We start from the raw sequence: 25,986 nt of genomic DNA on the forward strand, positions 1-25,986 counted from the left end.
AGCAGCAGGACCAGGAGAGAGAGACTACTTAAAGAGTGAGGGAGTGCTACACTGATATTGATATTTAATATTCCCTTACTGGTATGCAAAGTAAGTAGGCCAGCTTGGATATGATTGGATGAGCACTCGACCAATCACACTGAGCTTCCCAGGGGAATCGGGAGAAACTGATGGGAGCTAGTGCAAGAGGGTGGACAAATGCTCCCATTTTACTTCCTACTTTTGATCCATCCTCAGTAATTTATGTTAATAATTTAATGGCTGGACACTTCATACAAAACTCCTGCCCATCAAAGGTTTTAGTGTGAATGGAGGTGTTTTACACCCAAAGCCGTGTAGGTTTATAAATAATTGAGAGACGCAACTTAGACGGTCAAGTAAGCCCTGCAAAAAGAAGACACACAGGATGGAGCTAAAACACACCTAATCATATGTTTCATCTCCTCTTAAAAAAGGATCATTGGAATGTAGTCAGTCTATTAAAATGTTATATCGCTGAAATAAAAAAATGGGTGGTTAGTCCTTGGCACCTGGGTTTGAGTCTGGTCTTGTGCCCTGTGTCCACCACTGTGCGCTGCAGCTTCCTGTGACCTTTCACGAGATGAAGTTGCTGAAAATGGATGGATGAAATTAGAAAACAATTGTGCTACTACTTACATCTACTGCCACTCTATGGTATCTGGACATATCTTATAGAATGTTGAATTTAAGCAGAAATGTATATAATATAAAAAGTTCAGAGCTCTATAGCATGCAAATGTCACTGTGGTTAATTATTCATGTGACTGCAGGGCAGACTCCCACTGCACCAGCCACATTTTAATAAGTAAACTGCACAGAGATAATTTTGTCAAAGGTCCCTCCTGTGATATCTATGGAAATGTAAGTGCAATGTGCGTCCCACCATTAATAAAGCTTTTGTACTGTGCTGCAATGTGACTCTGCTGGATTAATTGTGATATCTTGGTTTTACATGCTATCAGTGAAAATGTTGGAGGTTTGTAGGTTCTGTCAAGCTGTGAAAGGTCAATGTGTCTTAATTTTGAAGAGAATGGTTTTCTTTTTCTTCTATTTTACTGAATACATTTTACATTATTTCCCCAATTAAATTACCCTTTAAGGTGAAAAAAAAACAATAAATATTACAAATATATATCCTTCAAAAACACAGAAATACTGTAGTCTTAAAACTACAATACCTTTACTATATCTTGTACATAAATAATTATGTTTTAGCATTGTTAGTGATGGCAGGCAAATGTTATTTTGATTGCTGTGTATTTTGGACTTTAGACCTGAAGTGAGTTTTCAGAGTTATTTATTATGTTTTGGCGTTAAGCACACTTTTTGAGTATAAGGTTTGTTTGTTTGTTTGCCCTGTATATGCCCTATGCAACAGTACAGATTTAACATTTATGTTGGAGATGCAAAAATTGTATTCTGCAATAACTTGTTAAACCTCAAATCTCATGTTGTTCAATACTAGGGATGTTGCTTGCCTCCCAAGGCAATTATACTTTTCTCTTATGTTTATCTTTCTATTTTATTTCCTATACTCTGCACTAAAGTACCATCACTGGGGAACCACATGAGCCAGTCTATATTACAGCAACACGTAGCACGAATCCCCCACAGAAGTCCGACCACAGGGAAGAGACGAGAGAGTGAAGCTAGACAAGACAACTCGGGAGTCATCGTTGTCTGGCCCTGGCCAAGGGACAGCGACTTCAGTGAAGGGTCAGCTTTGCGCTGCAATCTAGACAGAAAAAGCTCTCAGAATGTGCTTCAGGATCTCAAAGATTTTAACTTCACACAGCGACTGGGGGGGCAGGCTCTCTGAATGTGCAGACATACTCTAATCTGTCAACATTTCTGGTCTCAAAAGACTCTTTCTATCTGTATCATATTTTCAGGAGTCTTTTCACAGTGACGACCAAGAGACAATCAGTGATCGGAGTGTACAATCAAAGTGCCCGTGTCTGCAGGAAGTCCTGAGAGTATGTGCCACCTCTGGTCACTGCGCCAGCTGAACTTGTTGACTAACTAATTAGCACAGAAATCAAAGAAGTGACCAAACCAATTCCAGCAATGTAATGAGAGAACGTTTCGGTATCAAAGCAATTGTAACATTACAATCCCTGCACTGGATGCACAGGCCTGTAGAACCCACAGTAAAGTTCCAAGAGATCATGCTACATGTAATGTGTACACAGGTGCCATCATAATCAGGCAGAGGCCGAGGAGGAGAGAGAGTGCACTGTACAATCTGCTCTCTGCTGCTTCTGCATGGGAGGCTTTCAGTATTCAGGAACAGATCGAGTCGGACAACACCCCTTTGTGTCAACGCGCTTACTGCAGATAGGCCTTTGGTGGCGTACACAATTATATGGCACAACATGCTATCGGGGGATTCATGACTGCTGCAGGGAACCCAGTCCAACCCCAGCAGTTATGTACACGCATATAGGCATTACATGCATATTAAGCACATACAGGACTGTTATCAGTAGAGAAAGTGAGAGCAGATGTCATACATGCAGGTAACAAATATATACATATTACATGCAGGTAACAAAAATGTCCACTATAATTACACTATGGGAGGAATAGAACTGGATGAAGTAACGCATGAGAAAGACCTAGGAGTCTATGTGGACTCCTCACTTTCTCCATCCAAACAATGTGGGGAAGCAATAAAAAAGGCAAAAACAATGTTAGGGTATATTGTCAAAAGTGTAGAATTGAGAACAAGGGCAGTGATGTTCAGACTGTACAATGCACTAGTTAGAGCTCATCTGGATACTGTGTGCAGTTCTGGGCTCCACACTTCAAGAAAGATATCGCTGCTCTAGAGGCAGTTCAGAGGAGAGCAACCAGACTTATTCCAGGTCTGAAGGGAATGTCCTAAAGAGAGATTGTTTTTTGTTTTTTAATAATCATCATCAGAATAAGTTTTGAGTTTTGATATTTCACTACACAGCTTTCAAGGTGTAGCTTACAGTCTGAGATCTTTTCAGTTGCAGTTCAGTCTCAAACATGTTGTTGCATCCAGGGACATAAGTTTAGTTCAGAATCAGGTTGGACACTGTCAATATTGGGGGGGACATGTCTACGCCTATGGAGCCAGGCATACAAAACTGCGGGGAACAATTTAACATTCTCTTAACATTGGAGGTGACGCTTCCTCCCTGTCCCACCCTAAGCCTATGGTTGCATCTCTCATGGGCTCAAGTCCTGTTGAACGGGATCAACAAATACAGGTCCCTTGGTTCCACAGTTGTGCCAACTATGTATGAATCTACACATCTTTCATAACCAGAGACATAAGAATAATGTTATTTACAATAATTAAGTAAATAATGGTACCAAATAAGTAGTAAAGAGCTCACACAAACATGGAAATCCTGCACTGTTTTTTTATTTGATTTGGAATTCACCAAAGTGCAATCCTGTCACCAAGTGCATTCGTATGTTTTTAATTGGGCAGTTAGGATTCACTCGTGGCCTAAGTCTACATGCTCAAATCTACCATTACAAAAAATTAACTTCAATAAATTACAGATAGTGCCCACAGAGACGTTTCTGCATTCTCTGTTTCCTCAGGAGGCTCCCGTGACCCTCGTTTAGGAATACAAACAGCTCTTGAGAAGATAGGAAGGTGAATTCCAGATTGTTTTAAGCTGCTTTTAAACTGCAAAGGTTATAGTCAAGTCCATTTTATCATTCTCATGCTAGATTTGTGCGAGTGTAAAGAACACCCCAGGACCCGCAGTATACATATGTATCCAGCTCCCCAGCCCACAACCCACAACCCCCACGACTTTCCTCCCTCCCCTGCTCATGAACACGCCAAGGTGTAATCACACCTACAATTGACAGCAACACGTAGCACGTAGGGAAATAATTAACTACATGACGTTTATGCTTTGCACACTCCAGCCCTAAGACAAAACAACTGAAAAAGCCCTTTATGATTTGCCAACCTCAAGAGAGAACTTCAGATGTAGATGCAGATGCAGATTAAACTTCAAAACAACCATACTTGTCCCCAGGTTAAGAGAACTCGCAAAGGTCTTTCATCTCTTCCATTGGCTATGTTTCAATAGATTGTGGTCAGATGCAGCAGCACAATTGTCTTCTTGCCTGTGGTTTTCTTGGCCTGTTTTTCTGTGTTGCTGTCTGTGGGCTGGAGCACAGTTTGTCACTTGAGACAGTGTGATCTTGCAGAGATGCTGATCTGTTCAAGGTGCTCTAGAACATTATACATTTTGATTCACGTACACCAACACATGCAGAGAAAGCAAGACCATTTAATTGTTTTTATAAGGTCTTCATAAAAATGTCCACTGTAATTATGGGAGGAATAAAACTGGAATGTATGGGAAAGACCTAGGAGTTTATGTGAACTCATCACTTTCCCCATAAAATGTGGGGAAGCAATAAAAAAGACAAACACAATGTTAGGGTATATTGTCAAAAGTGTAGAATTGAGAACAAGTGCAGTGATGTTCAGACTGTACAATGCACTAGTTAGAGCTCATCTGGATACTGTGGACAGTTCTGGGCTCCACACTTCAAGAAAGATATCGCTGCTCTAGTGGCAGTTCAGAAGAGAGCAACCAGACTTATTCCAGGTCTGAAGGGAAAGTCCTACTGAGAGACTGAGGACCTGAACCTTTTCACCCTGGAACAGAGGAGACTACGTGGGGACTTGATCCAAGTCTTCAAAATCATGAAAGGCATCGACCACATCAAACCAGAGGAGCTTTTCCAGATCAGCAGGGACACTTGGTGTGATGTGGTTGAAGCTGAAAATTTGGGAACATTTACAAATAGACTGGATAGGATCCTTGGATCACTTAGTTATTAATGAACATTAATTATTTCATCTGGTAACATTGCCAGTTCGTAGTTCAATCGTATTGGCTTTGCCAAGTATGGTTTGAGAATATATTCTCAATATTCTATGATTGGGGCACAGTAACGTTGTATGGATCTTTTAGAGGTCCATTTCTGGAACTGCATTTCAAGTGCCTTTGCAGTACTTTTCATGCATATTCACTTTATTGTGAAGTAACACAATGTTACTTTTTAAAGCTGGGATGTGAGATTTGTGTTGTATCAAACCACAATCTCTTGAGTCACACTTGCTCGACTCCCTTGAAGTCTCAATTACAATGAAGTTTCATTTCCTGTCTGAGGGTCCCTGCTTTCGCCCACCGTCTCTGTCGTCTGTTTCAATACTTTCAAAGTGCTAGTATAAGTGCAGGAGTTACAAGTTTATAGCTTTTAGGAGCATTAAATCTTCTCATCAGCGCTTGCTGCAGAAAACTGCAAACCCTGGAACAGAGGAGACTACGTGGGGACTTGATTCAAGTCTTCAAAATCATGAAAGGCTTCGACCACATCAAACCAGAGGAGCTTTTCCAGATCAGCAGGGACACACGCACCCGGGGACATAAATGGAAATTGGGCTTCAAGGCATTCAAGATGGAAAACAGGAGACACTTCTTCACACAGAGAGCCGTCACAATCTGAACAAACTCCCCAGTGATGTGGTAGAAGCTGAAAATTTGGGAACATTTAAAAATAGACTGGCAGGCTGCCATCTAGGAATGGCACAGTCCATGTGTTGAGTGCGCGACACGGAAACGAGGTACACAAGAACAAGCCGAGCTGGGCAGACCAGAGCCTCCTTCCCAGGGTGCCTCTGAATATATCCCACTGGCCCTTTGCCTAGTCTTTCAAACTCAGTTTTAGTTCTGTGGACTCCGAATACACCAGGCATAAGTCACACCAATGACCCCTCTAGAAATTGAGCCCATGATGATATACAATATCAATACAATCAATAAAAAGTTGATCAGCATTTAAAAATCACACATCAATATGATCAATAATGAAATCCAGTACCTGTAAAACACACAGGCCTGAGTACACTGAGGCTTTGGAGCCCCTACTGGTCTTCTCTTCTCAGTTACAACTGGAAAACCCCTCTCACTCCTGATCCAGAGCTGTTGGACCAAGACGCCATTAGTGTTAGCAGTGACGTTCGGGAATTGGGTGCATGTTCATCGCATTGGATTGCTTTGGTGATCTGTAAAATATAACCCAACAGCACAAAGCAGACAGTCACTGTTCATGTGCATTATCCAGTGAAATAAGGTTGTGTTGAAACTGAGGTGTGTGCTTGTGACAGCTTTGCAATGGGAAGCATCAGTGAGAATGTGTAAGAGCTTGGGCTGTGGTGGGTTTACAGAAAATGCATATGAATCAACCGAGGTGATCACACTTCTATCTTGGTGTTTATCGACGTATGGTAATATGGCTTTGGTATTCTAATATTAACACAGTAACCACAAGAACAGCTGTCAAGCTAAAACTTGCAGACATGTTTTGAGAAGAATAGGCAGCGATGGAGGGCCAGTCCACAATCTGTGAGAAAAAAAATATAATCGGTGGAATTAGCCCAGATACAAAAATAGTCTGTCAGTATTGTGTCAGTACTTGCTTGGGGGGAGAAGACTGATTCATCAAGAGATGAATGCTCTACAGAGAATCATAGTGAGGGAACTGCTTTAACTAACCAAAAGTGTACCCTTTTTCCATGACAAAGACTAAGCTGTGTAAATTGCATATAATAACATCGACCCAGCATAAAACAAGATGGCATCAGTCTATCTCCAGATTCATTAAATTATTGGATGCAAGGGGAAATTATTATTGCCTCACATCTACAGTGTAACACTCACAGTTTTGTGTTTTGTGACATTCAATAAAACTTCAGTTTTCATGCTGAGTTCTGTGCTAATGAAAAAAGCAACATAATAAGTCAAATAAGTCTTTCAAAAAGAGTCATACATTTTTGTAAAATGTTTGTTTTCATCTTTTAAAATCAGGGAATTTGAATCTAAAATGATATTACCATGTAGAAGTACAGAACCATCACCATAAAATGTCATTCATTCTGCCAGTGCACTGTCCAAAATGTCACATTATATACTAGTGAGGGATCAATTACAGCCCTGCTTTCTCCCCAGCAATTTGAAACAAGATGTAGTCTAAACATTAACCCCAACGTAAGATAATAATACATAAACTAATAGTTAAACCATGAAAAAACTTAAATTGTTAATTACAAATGATTAACATAGTATGATATAGGACAGGATATATTTATAGGTGTTGTGCAGCTGAAATTATTCACACCCTTCATTTCAAATGATACCTGGTAATCTACTCTTATTTATCAATGCTAATTTGCGCGTGGGGGAAACAATAATGCCCAAATAATTGGACTCAGGTAAGAGGCTTGTGACGTTCAGACTGATGATATTTTTTTCAAGAACCCCTATTTTTAATTATGAATGTTTAAATAACCGTACACAATAAAGTATGGACTGTGGAAAACCTTAACCAATTTACCCTGGCCCAGAGCTGTTGGGATACATTTTTACTGACCAGTCCCATCAATAATATTGCAGATACACGAACCTGTCCAGTAAAACAGTAGTCTGTGTGATATCAGAGGAGCCGATTGATTTTGAACATTTTAACATGATTTGTTTATTTCAATATTCTATGCCACGTTTGAGTTCTATTTAGGTGTGTGATAATCAAACTGATTTGGGAAGTGGGAACTTTTTTAACCATAATGGGAGAAGAATATCGTGGTCCTCTTTGAATCTGTTGTTTTTATGAAGGGGAAATCAGATGAATAAATACATGTATACCAAGAGTTGGGTTGTTAAAGACACCTTTATTATAGTTGAAGTGAGTGAGACAACTTGCATTATGTTTAAACATATTTGGTGGTGTTTCAGTGAGGGCAAAGACTGATGCTTCTATGACATGTCACATTTTACATACAGAAGTATAATAGTTTGCAACAGAACTGCATACGTAAACATAATCTGTCATTATTGTATCAAATGACATTCTTTGTTGGGGAGAAGGAGTTATTTAGGAGAAACACATGTAAATGCTTGCAAAAGAAAAAAAAAAACACTTTAGTTCTAGAATATAGCATTTTTTATTATTGTTCCTTTCTTTCTTTCTTTCAAATAGTATTACTTAAAACAGCTTTAAGGTTATAATACACTCATAACAGTTAAAAAAAAATGTTTAACAAGATTGGAGAGAATCTATCTGGGGAGAAGATTCAATTAGAGTAAATTGGACTCAACAAGATGCAGCAAACCCTTCATGGGATGCAGTCTCTGTAGAAAATCTGGAAATTTTTGTCAACGAAGGTTATGCTTTTTAGGATGTTTTCCAGTTTCTTGACCGTCAACTCGACCACGTGGTTGTTCACCCGGTCATTCAGGCCGTACGCGGCGAACGCGGGGAACTTGTACCTCTCGCTATAGGGGGCGTTTCTATCGTAGTTAGTGCAACAGTAGGCCGACCACATATACGTGGGGATGGCCACCCTGTCAAAATTATTCCTTCGGATCATGTTCCCCGAAGTCGTCACCCCCGTTACAACATAAGCCGTGCCTCGGCAGTAGTTATTGAGCCTCTGCCTAATAATGTCCTCGTGGCGAGACCAGGGGCCGATATTGAACTCCCTGACTTGGGGCACGACGTTGGTGAGAGTGTATGTGGCGGCTTTGTCGTCTGGGTCTGCTTGGTGAGGGTCCGGGTTCAGGTGGCCCCTTTCGAAGGAGACCGCGTTGCCGTAGTCCTCCAGGACCGCCTGCGTGTCCTCGAAGTTCTGGTGCACATTGCCACGGGGGAACGGCTGCATCTCGTCTTTCCCTGCAGCCGAGGCCAGCTGAACCAATGGCAAGGAAGAGGTTAAACACCCACACAGCTGAGACACTCTGCAGTCGAGAAACTGAAAGACCCTAATATGGACTCGGAGGGGTTGATGTTCATAGAGGGTTCAGTGGATATATAGAAATAATCATCATGATGAAAAAAAATGATACGTGACTCCTTCAGCTACCTGACATGGGGAAATACTGAAATAGCCCCCTATAATTTGTTAATAATAATAATCTCACTATGTACTCACAGCACTATTTGTGGATTGAATTGTAATGTGACTTGAATTCATAGACAAAATCATGAAACCTATCTAATTTCATCTAATGTATCTAAAAAGCACTGAAGCTACATACAATATTATAAAAATTGGGCAAGAAAGATATGTGTGATAGCATGAAAGAACTATTGATAACGATTTTAACCAGGAGAGAAGACTTAATACTACTACTACCATTACTACTACAACTACTACTACTACTACTACTACTACTACTAATAATAATAATAATAATAATAGTAATAATAATAATAATAATAATAATAATAATAATAATAATAATAATAATAATAATAATAATAATAACAACTAGGTACCTGAGGCTCGTACATCCACGGCACATCTACTCGCTTGACACCATCAGACCTCTTGAAGGTGTAGGCGGAATAGACGGGGATGTGGTCCACGGTGTCGTACAGCGTGGCAAAGCGGGGTTTGCTCTCGAAGCGCTGGCAGATCTTTTTCAAGGAATGGTCCTCCAGCCCCACAGGGGGGGTCCCCTTGTACAGAAACTTCTTGCACTCCTCGAAGCTCTCCCCCACGCTGGCTTTGACCACTACGAACAGATGGAGAGCCAGGAGCAGCGACACAAGGGTGCAGGAGCACTTCATGTCTGAGCACGTAGTCATCTCTCTCTCTCTTGAGAACTGATCGTCAAGGACAGACTACTTGAATTATAAATTTATGCTGTGGGTAGAGCTAGCCATTCCTAATCGCCTCCCGGGATGCAAATGAAGCCCCGGATGTAATCATTGGCTGGAAATGTAACTTCTTGCATTGGATTTTAAAAGGGCTGTAGAATCACAGAGGGCGGACGTCGTGCCAGATGTATTAGAGAGAAGCTCGTTTTACAAGGCAGCTGACTCATTTGTGGCGATTAATCAATGCAAGAGGGCCTCTCTGTAGATCAGTACAGTGCAGGCAGGAACAAAGGTGCAATATAAAGTAAACATCTTCTGTACTTTATGATCTTTTTCCCTACCAGGACCCAATGAAGTCTACACCAAATTTAAGGCTTATGGTTTTGTCGAATTGCTATTTATTTATTTATTTATTAGGGTTGGATTGGATTTGTGTGTGTCTCGGAAATCTGGTTTTAGACATCTGATGCAGTCAAGGCTCGACTAAAGTGCTTTTCTAAATTGCCAAATCTTGATTTTGAAATATAAATTAAATAAGACCCTTATTTTCACACACTCTGGTCCATGTCTGCACATGTGGGCCTGGAGAACAATAGTCTTAAGCCTATAGGTAGGTTTAAACAGTCAAAATGTCAATATATCAAATCTAAATAGGTAAATGCATTGTCCAACTTAGCTTCAGTTCAAGCCAGAAGAGGGTGCATTTTCAGTTCCAGGTGGGCAGGTTTGCTCGGTGGTCATATAAGAAATAGTTATCAGCTGTTCACACAGTCTGATGGTCGCTGGTCAATGAAACTGTTCAATGTACAATTTGCATTTCCATTACTTTCCATTTGAAGGAAACTGTAAGTTTGCATTTTATGAGTGCCAATCACAAACGAATTACACTCACAAACCTCACTACAGCCTATATTTCTAGAAAGACTTTTACAGCTGAGTTATGCATATTTACTAATCAGACTTTTGCATGTCTATTAATTCAGAGCCTTTTATGAGAGAGAAATTATATATGGGTCTATTTCAATAGAAAGTGAAAAATCGAGGGAGTCATGAGGGTTAGGCAGCTTGTATTATTATTATTATTATTATTATTATTATTATTATTATTATTATTATTATTATTATTATTATTATTATATAAGCAGACACCTTTGTCCTAGAGGATATTGTATGTTTGTTTGTTTTTCAGACTAACAACATATATTTTCAAGAGGTTAAAACATCTCTTCAAAAAACACATTAAGCCCCATATTACAGTGAATAAAACTAGGTTAGATCAGCCTTCTGTGACAGAAACCTATCTGTTGCAAGAATAAGGCAGTTAAGATACACATGCTGGGCCCGATCAGTACACTGGACTTGCAGAATGTGGGAAATGGATACAGGTGTTTTAGGTGAGACACTAGGAGACCGGGGGTCACATTAAAGAAAGAATGGATCTCTTAGATTCCCACAGGAGGAGCAATCTAGGGATCAGATAATCAGACATCAGACAACGGCTTTATAGAATCAGCATTGCAGGCAATACCACAGACTGGAGCGCATTAGTGCTAAACGTTCTCTCTGCTTGTTCTAACACCACAATCCAGTCAGTCACACAAATGCACAGGACCTGGACTTCAGCCATGAACTCAAACTTGAGACAAACTCAAACCTTCCCAAATGGCAGCTCTCAGGAAGCTCTATAAAAATGATAAATATGGTAGTTAGATCAACATTTAGTCCACATTCAAAGATTAATTTGAATAAATAATAAATCAAACATATTTGAACTATTTAAATATTTAAAACCAATTAGTAAAAACAAACAAACCAACCAAGTCTGGTCTGGGCACACCAAGGGTTGTGTACATTTATTAAATAATATTGAAGGAGCCAACCCAGTCAGCTGGGACTGATGCTGGTACCATGGTAGGTGTTGGCAGATAGTCTAACCTAAAAACTATAAAAGCTTGGAAGCCTGTGTACATGCTATTGTTTCATTAAAGGTTTTATTTCAGGGTTTTTGTTTTTTTATGTGTGCTCAAAAGTGTCTTTAAACCAATGCTCACACACACAAACTCTTTCTATACACCCCAGCTGTTTGGACAACCAGGATCCTTCTGTCATTAATAAAAGCAGAATTACAATTATAGTTAAATGACAGCTGGCTATGTTTTTAAGATGGACGGATCACACTTTAACCCTGCATCTTTCTTCTCTGCCACCGCTGAAAGCTTGCATAGGCAAATGTCCAGTGATAGCCATTTCATGGGAGGTTAGCCATGCAAATCTGGATGAATGCAGCTTGAGCTGTTGGGTTCAGAGTGAAAAGGCTTGTGTGGGCTTCATGTAGCTCACTGTGGCCTAGGCTGAACAAAAGCCTAATATGTATTTCTATCTGATTTTGCAGGTAGGCATTGGATACTGGAGCCCATGGGGAGTGTAAGCTCATTGGCACTACAACAATACCATCCTGTTTTTATTATTTGGTTCTTAATAAAGCTCCATTCTTGAAGCTGAGAGTGGATTAGTACATTAATGATGAACATAGCAGCATGTAATGTAATGTGAACAAAATGAACATGCCACCACACAAGCCTCTTATGATTATTAATTTAAATAATAATTAATCTTTGTAGGTTCTTCACTATTAAACAGAAGTACCTGTAATTTTGGATAAAGGTGTTTTACAAAAATTAAGTATGTATTATTATTATTTAATTTGTAGAATGTACATAGTGCATAGATAGTATAGTGTTAATGTTTGTTATCTTTATGGGTATAAGGAATTTAAAAGTAACCCTTAAATTGTACATTGGCCATTAACTACATTAATTGTAAGGCACTAAACTGTTCTTGGGGTGTTTGATTCCACAGAAATAAAGAAAAAAGTATAGAACATCAACAAAATCAATTGAGAAAACCATTGTCATATAATTTTATTAAGTTTTGAGAACATCTTTCTATTACACAGAGAACAACAGCAGTTTTCTGAATGTTTTTCCCCCTCTTCTGTTCGAACATTTAAACTTTGTGGGGAACAGCTGGTAAACCTAATGCACAATCTGATCATCTACAAGGCAGAGACCAATCCTACTCTTCATATGTCAGAGATGCAATCTCTGTAGAACAGCTGGAAGTTTTGATCCACGTCCATTTCCCTTTTCAGCAGATGCTCTAGCTTTCTGGGGGACACTTCAACCACATAATTATTGACCAGCTCATTCAAGCCGTAAGCGGCGAAAGTGGGGAACTTGTATCTGACCTCATACGGGGCGTTTGAGTCAAAGCTGGGGCAACAGTAAGCTGACCAGATATATTTGGGGATGCCCACCCTGTCCACGTTTTGTCTCCGGATCACGTTCCCTGATGTTGTTACCCCAGTAATGATGTATGCTTTGCCGTTACAGTAGTTGTTAAGCCTCTGTCTTATACTGTCCAGATAACTGTCCCAGTGTCCATTATAGAAGTCCTTAATTTGAGGGACTATGTTGGTGAGGGTGTAGGTGGCGGCTTTATCGGCGGGGTCAGCTTGGTGCTTGTCCGGATTCAGGGGACCCCTTTCGTAGAGGACAGCATCGGCATAGTCCTGTAAGACAGCCTGGTTCTCCTCGATGTGGGGGTCACTGTTCTCCTGTGGGAGAGGGATCATGTTGCTGGTCCCCGAGGAGCTCGACAGCTGGAAAGAAATAAGAAAGAGGAAAAAAAGGTGGTTTTAGTCCACCTCTGTCTGTGTTTTGATTGTGCTTTTGATGCTGTGGACAGAGCCCCAGCGATTATGTAATTGGAAAGAAATATAAGACATGAGATTAATAAGTTCAGTTGTCTAATTCCAACATACATTTGTATTTATCTCTATATCAATATTGCAGAATTGGAAACTGCAATAATTCATATATGTAGCCTACTCCAAAATTGTCACACAAAATAAATACATTAATAAACCACCCTACCTGAGGTTCGTACATCCAAGGGTAGTTGACCCGTTTCTCCCCATCTGACTTTTTGAAGGTGTAAGCCGAGTACACCGGGATGCGCATTTTGGGGTCATAGAGAGTCACAAAGCGCGGGCTGTTGTCGTAGCGTTGGCAGATGGCTTTCAGGGACTCGTCCTTCACGCCCTGCGGGGGGGTCCCCTTGTACAGAAACTCCTTGCAATCCCTAAAGCTGTGGCCCACGCTGGCCCAAGCCCCTGGGACAGAGGCGGCGCAGAAGGCAAGGAGCAGGGCAATGCTGGCCAGTGAGAGCTTCATGCTGCAGTTGATGTGGGCTCATATGAACAGAGAAGACAGACACACTGCCTACTTAAAGAGGGAAAGCGTTACAGCTGCTCCGTAATCACTACCGTGTATGCAAACTAGCCTCCTACTCGGCCGTGAATGCAGTGTATGGTGCAGTCACCAATAGTCACCAGCAGTAGTTGCCTGTAACTGTTTGTATCTATTTTTTTTAATTTACAACAAATACAAGAGGCCGGGTGTTCTTTTGTCTTTGGCACAGTGTGTTGCAGCTCCTAACCAAAGTAAATTTATATAAATATATATTCTGCACAACAATAGTTTAAGTTCATTGCACTTCGATAAATGATTTTAGCAGAACAGCCTTCTGTTCCTGATAATATATTATACAGGTGTGGTAGTTGCAGAAAGACTAATCTCAGTATTGCAGTGGGGAGATGGTTATTGTGGTCACTAATGGTTATTTTACAACTGAACATTACATAGGGATGTGTGTACAATTTTATAATGATAGTATTACAAGTAAACAACTTTATATAGCGCCTTTACAAGCACAATCGTCTCAAAGTGCTTTGCCAGTTAAAAAACACCATTAACAGTACATTCTAAATGAAGTGAAAACAACAAGGGACAAATTAAGAAAATGCCTTTTTTTATAGTAAGTCTTTAAACTAGATTTAAAGCACTCAAGGTAACCGAATCCCTGATTTCTATCAGCATTGTGTTCCAGAGTTTAGGGGCCCCATCACCCATAGAGAGCAGGTGAACAGCAGGGACACAGGGCAGTGTGGGATCAGTGGAGCTCAGGGTCTGGCTGGCTGTGTCGGAGGATAGAAGATCAGTTCAGTATGGAGTAAGACTGCAGATCCTTATATGGAAGTCTATGTGGAACCTGACAGGCCACTAATATAAGGCCCCCAATACCAGAGTGAAATGCGTGAGACCTCAACAGGACCCTTACAGCTTGTAGTTTGCAGAGTGTGCTACTAGAGACACCAGCAAGGAGGCCATTACATTGGTCAGGAGAAAAAGCATGGAGTCATTTCGCGGCAGTGGATGCAGAGCACATAGGTGGTGCTGGTGATGTGTCTAAGCTGAAAGAATTTAACCTGTGTGGTTTACCACAGTTTGGGCTACCACATTGCAGAAAGGCCTAGAGATGGTCCAAAGAAGAACAACCAAGAGGTCTGCAGTACACACAGAGCTGTTCAAAATAAATTCATTCATTGATGCTGGCATGGACGAGACCACAAGGGGACTGGATACACGCCGCTGGTACTTTATTTGGATGATGCCTTTGTTCCAGGTGACATACATGTATGTGCTGCTAAAGTTACATATGGTAACAAGGTAGAACAAAACCATAGAGAGTAAACTCAAAATGCAGTCTCTTCTACTAGGCATGTGTGTTCAGGGTTAGGGTGGGACTGGCCAGCACTCAACACATCTTGGAAAACCACCAGTATAAGGCTCTGTTAGGTAGTAATTATGCTTCTTCTGAAACACATAAGATATACATTACTTAGACAAGGCCCCAAAAATTTATTCTTACTGTTTTTGAACTTACTGAACTTCAACTTTGTTCTTTCTTTCTTCAGTTTTGCAGGTGATCAAATTAAGACAAAAACCATACATGAGTGAAAACGGGGGATATGTATACAAGCCTTCTAAGTCTATAAGGGCTTTCATAGTTCCAAACGAACAGATACATGGGACATACAGAGTGCGAGTGAGTGGTTAGTATTATATGCACAGTGTGCTCTGGTCTGATGTGTGGGAGCTACCTTGATAAGCTGCATGCAAAACATATCCTTAGCTAACCAGCAGGAACTGGTTGTGCTGGGATTAGGCAAGCTCTGTGGAAGTTGGTGGAGTGTTTGTGAAGGGTGAAAATAATTCAATAGCGAGTACAAGTTTGTTTTAATACTTGAAGGTTTCTGTGCATGGGCTTATGTATTATATATGGATATTACCATGTTTACGCAACATGTTCATTTTTCCATCATTATTTTCAATATATGAGAACGTAAGGTCAAGTAGACCGACATATTTAGAAAATATGGATAATAGTAATTAAACTGTTACTACTGGCAATCAAAAATACATTTCCGTACCAACTGTACAGAGCCCTGGTAATAACATAAATTTCACACTGATTGTACCTCGTGCTTGCCCTGGGTGTAACACGCGATTGTGCTTCGTGGGCGTACGGGGATAAGTGTAGTTAATGTTTAGTGGTTAATAAATTGATTCATGTTGTAGGATGCCAGTGGGAGACCTGCTAGGGGTATTGAGCTCACAGGAATATATCATTAACCAAAGCAGGCCTTTATATGACCCACTAAAGTGAACAAGTGACCCCATTGTATGTGGCTGTGATACATTTCTGCTTTCACTGGAAACTGCACTATAAATGAATCTTGCCCTATATTTTGCATTACGTTGAACTGACTTCATTTGGTATTTGAATATTGTATTTTTTCTCTCATTCTAATGTGTCTTGTGAAATCCGTATATAGTAAGTTGCCCTTGATAAGGTAGTAGTAGTAGTAGTAGTACACATTTTTTTATATATAATGGCATGAATTGGCATGCTAATTCTTTAAGCAACCTGTTCTTTGCTTTGATGGAACCACAAACCTTTTACATATTAATTATAATAATACCAAAAACAATCAAGAAAGCAGAACTTTATTCCCAGTGCTGTGAAGATAAGTCCAATACAAAATTAACCTTTTTGCTACATAATACAATAGAAGACCACCTAGAACAGGGGTGGGCAATTTTCAAAGCACGATATCTGTTCACTTAACTTCATCAGCAGTCCTTCCTGTATTTAAATGGAGCTTCAGTGCATAGTGGGAGTCACAAGATCGCTTATTCTTCAATTACATTCTATCACGGGTAATTTGTTTGTGGTTTGCTTTGCCTAGTTGAGCAATGTGGACATTTCTTAGAAATTATTTAATTTTAGATTCTCTGTGAACCACAACTAGGGTTGTTGCCTCAGTAAGAACTAATACACTTATTTTTATGACTTTAAGGCCCAACTGGAGTTCCTTTTTAGGGCCTATGAAATCAGCTTGTTTTAATTGATCATTTAATTTAGTGACCTATTCTCTGATTTCTTTATTAAGATATACATTTTTTTCGTGTAACTTGGCATTAACATATACAGTGAGGGAAAAAAGTATTTGATCCCCTGCTGATTTTGTACGTTTGCCCACTGACAAAGAAATGATCAGTCTATAATTTTAATGGTAGGTGTATTTTAACAGTGAGAGACAGAATAACAACAAAAAAATTGATTTGCATGTTAATGCGGGAAATAAGTATTTGACCCCTTCGACTTAGTACTTCGTGGCAAAACCCTTGTTGGCAATCACAGAGGTCAGACGTTTCTTGTAGTTGGCCACCAGGTTTGCACACATCTCAGGAGGGATTTTGTCCCACTCCTCTTTGCAGATCCTCTCCAAGTCATTAAGGTTTCGAGGCTGACGTTTGGCAACTCGAACCTTCAGCTCCCTCCACAGATTTTCTATGGGATTAAGGTCTGGAGACTGGCTAGGCCACTCCAGGACCTTAATGTGCTTCTTCTTGAGCCACTCCTTTGTTGCCTTGGCTGTGTGTTTTGGGTCATTGTCATGCTGGAATACCCATCCACGACCCATTTTCAAAGCCCTGGCTGAGGGAAGGAGGTTCTCACCCAAGATTTGATGGTACATGGCCCCGTGCATCGTCCCTTTGATGCGGTGCAGTTGTCCTGTCCCCTTAGCAGAAAAACACCCCCAAAGCATAATGTTTCCACCTCCATGTTTGACGGTGGGGATGGTGTTCTTGTGGTCATTCCTCCTCCTCCAAACACGGCGAGTTGAGTTGATGCCAAAGAGCTCGATTTTGGTCTCATCTGACCACAACACTTTCACCCAGTTCTCCTCTGAATCATTCAGATGTTCATTGGCAAACTTCAGACGGGCCTGTACATGTGCTTTCTTGAGCAGGGGGACCTGCAGGATTTCAGTCCTTCATGGTGTAGTGTGTTACCAATTGTTTTCTTGGTGACTATGGTCCCAGCTGCCTTGAGATCATTAACAAGATCCTCCCGTGTAGTTCTGGGCTGATTCCTCACCGTTCTCATGATCATTGAAACTCCACGAGGTGAGATCTTGCATGGAGCCCCAGACCGAGGGAGACTGACAGTTATTTTGTGTTTCTTCCATTTGCGAATAATCGCACCAACTGTTGTCACCTTCTCACCAAGCTGCTTGACGATGGTCTTGTAGCCCATTCCAGCCTTGTGTAGGTCTACAATCTTGTCCCTGACATCCTTGGACAGCTCTTTGGTCTTGGCCATAGTGGAGAGTTTGGAATTTGATTGATTGATTGCTTCTGTGGACAGGTGTCTTTTATACAGGTAACGAGCTGAGATTAGGAGCATTCCCTTAAAGAGAGTGCTCCTAATCTCAGCTCGTTACCTGTATAAAAGACACCTGGGAGCCAGAAATCTAGCTGATTGATAGGGGATCAAATACTTATTTCCCTCATTAACATGCAAATCAATTTATAACTTTTTTGAAATGCGTTTTTCTGGATTTTTTTGTTGTTATTCTGTCTCTTACTGTTAAAATACACCTACCATTAAAATTATAGACTGATCATTTCTTTGTCAGTGGGCAAACGTACAAAATCAGCAGGGGATCAAATACTTTTTTCCCCTCACTGTAGTAATTAAGCAGCTGAACAAACTAAAAACGTTCCAAAGTTTCATTTAAAACTCCAGTTCTGCATTTAGTGGTTAAAGATTGCGTTAATCCTCAGTATTTAAGCTATTAGTTGAATAACAAAAAACAATCTGGGCAAACTAGGCCAGCATCACGCAAAGTCAAAAATCATGAAAGTGATGAACCATGTATATGACACGGTATTCAACCTTGGCTTTGTTTTGTTAAAAGTTAATTCTGATCGTCAAGCGGAAATCGATTACAATCTCAGGATCATTTGTGTTTTAAAATGGAGTGCTCTTGCTCTGTCACAGTTACAGGAATATGTTTTTCACCAGCACATTTAAACTGCAGTGGTTCTCAGAGACTTCACAATGCATACACCGACAGATGCTTGCATGTTGTTTTTTTGCCCCATGAGAGTTACAGAACAGGACTGTCCTTTATTGTGACATTTGTTCACTGTTTATCATTTCACTGACCTTTATCACATAATCAGTCAAATACAGCTTGTGTGTATAGTTTAGTTTAGCCATGGGAGTACCTTCAAAACACTTCGCTATCTGAGCCGTACAGAAAGAGAGTGCAAGTCCTCTGTGTAACAATGGGTTTTGATCTGGTCTTGCCCATTGTTTGTATGTTTAGTTTTAAGGCTTGTTTTGAAGGCATGGCTTCAAGTTTTGAAAGGAATCAAACTCATTGTTACAAGTTCTTACACACAGAGGGAGTGTCAAAATGGATTTCTTGTTTCAGAGCAATTTTTCTCATTTTGTGAAAGTTATTGTTAAAGTTTAAATGCACCAATCCAACAACAGACAGTGAAGAGATTTGTTTTTCATGTCAACATTTTATTCCAGTCATAATTGCAGTTATTAAAAGTATGACAGATACGATATAAAGTATTGCAAGGTAAGAACATCTTGTGTTTACAATACACTATAGTAAGTGGTATGAAAATCGTTGTTACCCCATTTTATCCTAAATACAATTACATCCAATGCACCATACATTTTCATTCGTCTTCATTCTAGATTTAAATAGAATAAAACATTTAAAGTAATTTTAAATACACACCAATGAATTCACACTCTTCTAAAATTATCTATATTGGTGAATAAAATAGCAATAAAAATACAGGACTGAATTCTCAACCCTTTCAGAGAATACACTTTGGGATCAAATCCGCGTTTTAGGAAATGCAATCTTTGTAGAATATGCTGAAGTTTTGGTCAACATTTGTTTTATTCTTCAGGAAACTCTCAAGGGTTTTCAGAGGAACCTCGGTTATCTTGTTGTCTACTTGGTCATTGTGGCCAAACGCGGCGTAGGTGGGGAACATATACCTCACATCGTAGGGGGCGTTTCTGTCATATCTGGGGCAGCAGTAGGTGGACCAGAGGTATGTTGGTATAGCCAGCCGTTTGTCATGTCCTCGGTGTATCATGTTACCTGAGGTTGTTATTCCAGTGACGACATATGATTTTCCTCTACAGAAATTGTTTAGCCTTTTCCGAATGGAGTCCACATAGACAGTCCATGAATCTTCCAGGAAGGTAGTTACCTGGGGGACTATGTTAGTGAGGGTGTAGGTGGCCGCCTTATCGTCGTTGTCAGACTGATGCTCATCGGGGTTCAAAGGGCCTCTCTCGTACAAAATGGCGTCAGCGTAGTCTTGCAACACAGCTTGACTCTCTTCAATCAGCTCGTCGGGGCCGCCTTCAGGGAGGACCTGCATATTCCCGCTTTCGTCCGGTGATGCCAACTGAAATACATCCACAAGTACATACATATATTAATTAATTAATTATCAACCACAATTAATTACAGGAAATCACATTTTATTCAACTACAATCAATTTGCTACTCTTATGTGCCCAGTTGTATAAATGGGTAAAATGTGATATATTGTAACAATTGTAAGTCACCCTGGATAAGGGTGTCTGCTAAGAAATTGAGTAAAAATAAAATAATAATAACTCTTATAGTTTGGAGGATGTGCCAGTTGTATTACACAAGGAGATACCACCCTTCCACCACCATCTTCTTCACCCTTTAGTTAAAGTCCGAAAGAGAAAATATTGTGTAACTTTTCTTATGTTTCTTTGTCTTTGTGGTAAACTAAAGGCAAACTGCTCAATCCACACTAAAATAAGTACAGGACACATTAGCCAACAATTTGCAAAAATGTTTTAAAGCTACAGACAAATTGACTGCAACACCAACAGTAACAATAGGCCTAATAATAGGCCTAGCTCATTGTCCTGGGATGTATATTTATTACATTTTGTACTTAATGTAGTAGGCTACTGCACTTATGTAATGCTTTCTTATGTAAAATGTTTCTTGTGTAAACGGCAAGTCACACTACAATAGGACATCTGTAATTCAGTACATTATTAAAAATGCATGATAAATAAATATCTAAATACATACATAGCAGACCATGACATTAATTGATACTTGAACAAATGCATAGAATCTTCCACTGATTAGTAGTACTGAAGTACTGACACACTTATCAATAGGCTACATCAGCTCAGCAAAACTGTCGCAGCCTGGACTTCATTCCGTTAATAACAAGAATGATATCAAGTGTGAAATGTATTAGAAACAATACCTGAGGCTCATACATCCAGGGCACATCCACGCGTTTCTGCCCGTCGGATTTCTTGAAGGTGTAGGCGGAGAACACCGGGATGCGCTTGGCGGCGTCATAGAGGGTGGCGAAGCGCGGCTTGTTGGCGTACCTCTGGCAAATCTTCTTCAGGTTGTCGCCCTTGTACCCCACCGGCGAGGACCGCATGTACAGGAACTGCTTACAGTCTTTAAAATTGTCTCCCACGGATGCCCAAAAAAACGAAACGTGGTTGAGAAGCAGAAGTAAGACAGATGCGTGAAAGAGATTCATGTTAAGAGCCAGTTTGTCCCACTGGGAGAGGAGCCTGCGGGACACAGACAACTTCAGCTGGAAGTGATGGTGCGCTTCAGCACCTTTCTGTATGCAAACTAACCATGCTGACACACACAGGGCGGCTGTGTCCGACCAATAATCGGCCTGGGAACACAGATAAGGACTTTCAAAACCCTCAAGATTGAAACACTGGATATGTTTTCCTGTTGTAGCCTATGACAATGTAACATTGTAATATAGTGAACTTAGAACAATATGATGCTGTGGCAACACACATGTGCAGACATTGTCAAATTGCATGTATAAAACTACACCGCAGAGAAACAACGTGTGCATAACAACATACACAGAATGCAAAGGTTTCAGTTAAATGAAAAACAAAAAGAAAGGTTCAGTGTGTAAATGCTGCAAATATAACATAATTGCACAGGTTTGTTGTTGTAATTCCGGAGATCCTAAATGCACAAATAACGTTACTGTGCAACAATCACAGATCCCATAATGGCACTGTTGGGTCAGTGGTAATGTTTCTACAACTTTTCTCTCACATCTTATCTGGCAGTTCCAAAATACAACCCTTGGAGTGAAACCAGCTGGATCTAGCGGTGTTTGGGTTGTTGTTGTGTTTTCCAGCTTTTAATTAAGAATTCTGTTGGTGTACAACGTGACTATAATGATAGCCCTGGTGAACAAAAAACAGCTTAGACCAGCTAAGCCATTTGATGCCTCTTCCACTGTCTGCTCCTGTAGCCACCATTGGAAGCAGCCTTAAAGACTAGACAGCAAAGACACACAAATAAACCATTAGCTCGAGGGGTTTATGTTTGAGTGAGTGATGCCTAATGCTTGAATCCACAATGATTTAAATAGTGACAGTAAAACAGTAATAGGACGCCACACCACATACTTTTCACCACATATGCATAAAAGTGTTTTAAACACCTTTTTTAAACCATTGTGGGTCTGCTGCAATTGCTGCCATTTATAAATTAAATAAAAATATGACTTACCTGTACTACCTTTAAACTGCTTCTGAAAGATTTGAAATGCTTACCTAGAGGTGACGGTGATTGGTTCAAAGAAAGAATCCACACGCTGGGTTAATACCTCAGAGCAGTAAATAACCAACTTGACCCAACACACATAAAATTATACTTTTTAGAGTGTAGACTTGGGGTATAAAAGGCTGTTCTCCATTCATGCTGGGAGAGGCAGAGCAAGGAGTGCTGTTTTACTCTTCTGTGTTCAACTCTCCACAAAGGAACATTAAACAATGCTGGAGATGTATGGGAAATTGCATAACAAAAACACAAGAAAACATAAGATATATATTGTGTTTTGATAACGAACGAAGTGCATCTTGTAAGGGCAAGGGACCTTTGCATGTACACAGTGGATATGAATGAACTGCATGGGGTCTATCTAAAATTAAGCTCAACAGCTCCACCTTGCCACAATTCAGAAGCAGTTTTCTGTAAGTTTGTGTTAGCCTGTTTTCTGGACCTGGACTTTAATGGACAGTTTGCACAAAACAGTAGCAACTTAAGTAATATTCAAGGTCAATATAACATAAAAAAATGTGTAGCAGAAAAAATGCATTTAATTATCTATTTAATTAAACTCTTAAAATATATATATAATTGAAACGCAGCCAGGAGACGTATTAATAAAGCGACGAGAGCAAGGCGGGCGCTTTCTGTGTGCGTCACAGGAGTGACGTCAGTCAACAGCATAAAACGAGCGGGCTAGATCTTTTTCTGCAGATGAACTAGTTTTGTAGATAGTTATTTTACTTTTAATTGGGATGCATTTAACAAATTGATTTTATGTAAAGACAGTGTCGTTGTCTCATATTGCTATCGATAGTACACGGAATATAAAGTGTGGTATGCGTGGTGAAAACAACAGAATATAAAATAAACATTTTATTTTTGTTTAATCTGGTTTCATTGGGAACACGTTCATTATGCCGTTTTACAATTTAAAGTATAATGTGAACTGAAAGCAGCTTCTCGATGTACCGGAGTGTCTGACGGAAAACTTCTTGGAAACCCCAGAAGTGTGGAAAAGAAACCGGAGAACATGGACGTGAGCGAGTTTGCCCCCAGTGTGGAGCGGACAGTGAAGTCTGCCATCGGTGCCATCTTAAAGGAAATCGCTGTGGTGTTCAGTAGCAAACTGGCCGATTTCCAGACAGTGGTGTCGGAGCAGCAGAGGGACATCGACACGCTGAGGCTGAAGCTGCGGATGTCCGAGCAGGCAGTGGCGCGCATGCGCGACAGTGTCAGAGCCCCGCAGCAGCACCGGGGCTGCACCGCGGTGGGCGAGTCTGCTGTCGGGGAGGCACACAGACACGGTGTGGGCTTTGAACGTGTTGAACAAGTAGAAGAGTGTTGCCCAACTCTCCCCGACCCGACACATAACGTCCCAAGCAGCAATTCCGCCTTTTCTGACATCCAGAAAGAGAAACGGACAGATAATGCCAAAGAGTCAGACAGAGCTGATGATACAGAGCAAGTGATTCGCGGTGACGTCACCGACACGCCGCACACACAGAAACGGGCAAGGACTGAAGGTAAAGTTTACTACAGTAAACATCGTCTTTCCCAGAATAACACATTTAAAATATTATGTATTACATCGTATAGATAAGATAAAATACTTTTAATTAGTCACTGCATGCATATTTCGTTGTCTCAAGATTGTATTTCTATGCCCTGTATGTAACGGTGTTGTTGGTTGTTGTGTGTGTCGCTGAATGTTTTAACCCCTGACTCCATACTTAATTTTCCCTTTGGATATGATCAAGATTTGATTTGATTTGACTGCTAGTTACAGATTTACAGTTTGTAATAGTGTATCTATGTTTGTGTGTGTGTATGTCTTTAGATATTGAGAATGAGCAGCTCTGTGCTGAAAGCAAAGGAAGGGGTGAATGTGCCTCTGTTAAAGAAGAGACACCTGACTTGGAATGTGTTGGACCGACCGAGAAGATCTTCCAGCTGGAACAAAACGCAGAGAAGGTCAGTGAACCGCAGACTGCCCCTGACAACAAGGACACCGCTGACCTGGAGTCGGCGAGCACCAAAGAGATGATGCCGGAAATGGAATCCAGTCAGATGGAAGAGAAGTCTGCGCTACCAAAGCCTGCTGTGGACTACATCCTTCTTCTCGGACCCGTGGGCAGCATTCAGATCCCGTCCAGTGTCAGACCTCCCTTGAATCTTGGAGATGCCAAACCTGAGACACGTCCCACTGCTGAGAGGTTTCAGTGCGCCGAATGTGGCAAACAGCTGAGTAACCTGGAGACCCTGAAGAGACACCTGGCGACGCACCCCAATTTGCATTACTGCAACACTTGCGGGAAGAGCTTCAAGTGGCTGGGACACCTGCAAGAACACAAACACATTCACACTGGGGAGAAGCCCTACCGCTGCTCTGAGTGTGGGAAAAGGTTTAGACATCTGAGCAACCTCCGAAGGCACAGGATGACCCTCAGGGGTCACTCCACATCGGACAGACCAAAGTTTGCAGACTTGTCATTGCAGATCTTGAAAAAATAAATAATCCCCAAGAACCAGAATGTCAAGGTCCATGTTACATCTGTGGTCTTTCAAATGTCACCTGTGATCGCCAAATACGACTTGACCCTGATGTCAGTTGTATTTTGATATGAAACCTGGGTGTTTAGTAGTGAAGTTACATTGTCTGATTCTGACCTGAAAATGTAGCTCTTTTAAAATTTTCTACAGCTAATAAATGAAATTAAAAAATAGATGTATTTTTTCCTCACGCGATAAAGAAGATTTTTGATTACACGTCTAGCTGGTCTGTGTTGAATGAATTAATATGTTTGAATGGTGTTTCTGGGGTTCAGTATCTAAATGCTGCAAATATAATTGCACAGGATTGTTGTTGTAATTCCAGAGATCCTAAATGTACAAATAATGTTACTGTGCAACAATCACAGAACCCATAATGGCACTGTTGGGTCAGGGGTAATGTTTCTACAACTTTTCTGTCTTGTCTTATTTGGCAGTTCCAAAATACAACCCAACCACAGCCTTATCACTGCCAGAATGAAACCAGTTGGATCTAGCGGGGTTTGGGTTGTTGTTTTCTTTTGCAGCTTTTAATTAAGAATTCTGTTGGTGAACAATGTGAGTATAATCATAGTTGTTACTTCAAAATATGTGTTTGATAACAAGCAAGTGCATCTTGTAAGGGCAGGGGATCATTGCATGTACACAATGGTTATGAAAGAACAGCATGGGGTCTATCTAAAATTAAGCTCAACAGCGCCACCTTGTCGAAATTCAGAAGCAGTTTTCTGCAAGTTTGTGTTAGCCTGTTGAGCATTAGTGAACAGTTTGCAAAATACACTAGAAACATAAATACTATTAAAGGACAATACTACCAAAAATATATAATAATCGAGTAGCGG

The 25,986-nt window shown here is 40.5% G+C and overlaps 4 protein-coding genes across 5 annotated transcripts; 1 reads left to right on the top strand and 3 right to left on the bottom strand.

Moving 5' to 3' along the window:
- Positions 1-7,752: 7,752 nt before the first annotated feature.
- Positions 7,753-9,682, bottom strand: LOC136768547 (endonuclease domain-containing 1 protein). The gene is made up of 2 exons (XM_066722805.1): positions 9,367-9,682; positions 7,753-8,776 (listed from the first exon to the last, which is right to left on the bottom strand). The coding sequence occupies exons 1-2, from the start codon at positions 9,676-9,678 to the stop codon at positions 8,204-8,206; spliced, it is 885 nt and encodes a 294-aa protein (XP_066578902.1). The 5' UTR covers positions 9,679-9,682; the 3' UTR covers positions 7,753-8,203.
- A 2,933-nt stretch (positions 9,683-12,615) lies between these two features.
- Positions 12,616-13,930, bottom strand: LOC136768548 (endonuclease domain-containing 1 protein). The gene is made up of 2 exons (XM_066722806.1): positions 13,626-13,930; positions 12,616-13,351 (listed from the first exon to the last, which is right to left on the bottom strand). Exons 1-2 carry the CDS (start codon positions 13,923-13,925, stop codon positions 12,773-12,775), a joined length of 879 nt encoding a protein of 292 aa, XP_066578903.1. The 5' UTR covers positions 13,926-13,930; the 3' UTR covers positions 12,616-12,772.
- Positions 13,931-19,469: 5,539 nt separating this feature from the next.
- LOC136768552 (endonuclease domain-containing 1 protein) lies at positions 19,470-23,260 on the bottom strand. Of its 2 annotated transcripts, XM_066722811.1 has the most exons (3): positions 22,597-23,260; positions 21,249-21,686; positions 19,470-20,393 (listed from the first exon to the last, which is right to left on the bottom strand). In XM_066722811.1, the coding sequence occupies exons 2-3, from the start codon at positions 21,537-21,539 to the stop codon at positions 19,821-19,823; spliced, it is 864 nt and encodes a 287-aa protein (XP_066578908.1). In that variant the 5' UTR covers positions 21,540-21,686; positions 22,597-23,260; the 3' UTR covers positions 19,470-19,820. The 2 variants fall into 2 exon arrangements, with proteins under 2 accessions (XP_066578908.1, XP_066578906.1); XM_066722809.1 differs by having other exon boundaries at positions 21,249-23,260.
- A 29-nt stretch (positions 23,261-23,289) lies between these two features.
- Positions 23,290-25,317, top strand: LOC136768537 (uncharacterized). The gene is made up of 2 exons (XM_066722787.1): positions 23,290-24,117; positions 24,432-25,317. Exons 1-2 carry the CDS (start codon positions 23,625-23,627, stop codon positions 25,103-25,105), a joined length of 1,167 nt encoding a protein of 388 aa, XP_066578884.1. The 5' UTR covers positions 23,290-23,624; the 3' UTR covers positions 25,106-25,317.
- The last annotated feature ends 669 nt before the right edge of the window (positions 25,318-25,986 follow it).

The sequence above is a fragment of the Amia ocellicauda genome, chromosome 14 (genome assembly GCF_036373705.1).
Source record: "Amia ocellicauda isolate fAmiCal2 chromosome 14, fAmiCal2.hap1, whole genome shotgun sequence".
Taxonomy (NCBI): domain Eukaryota; kingdom Metazoa; phylum Chordata; class Actinopteri; order Amiiformes; family Amiidae; genus Amia; species Amia ocellicauda.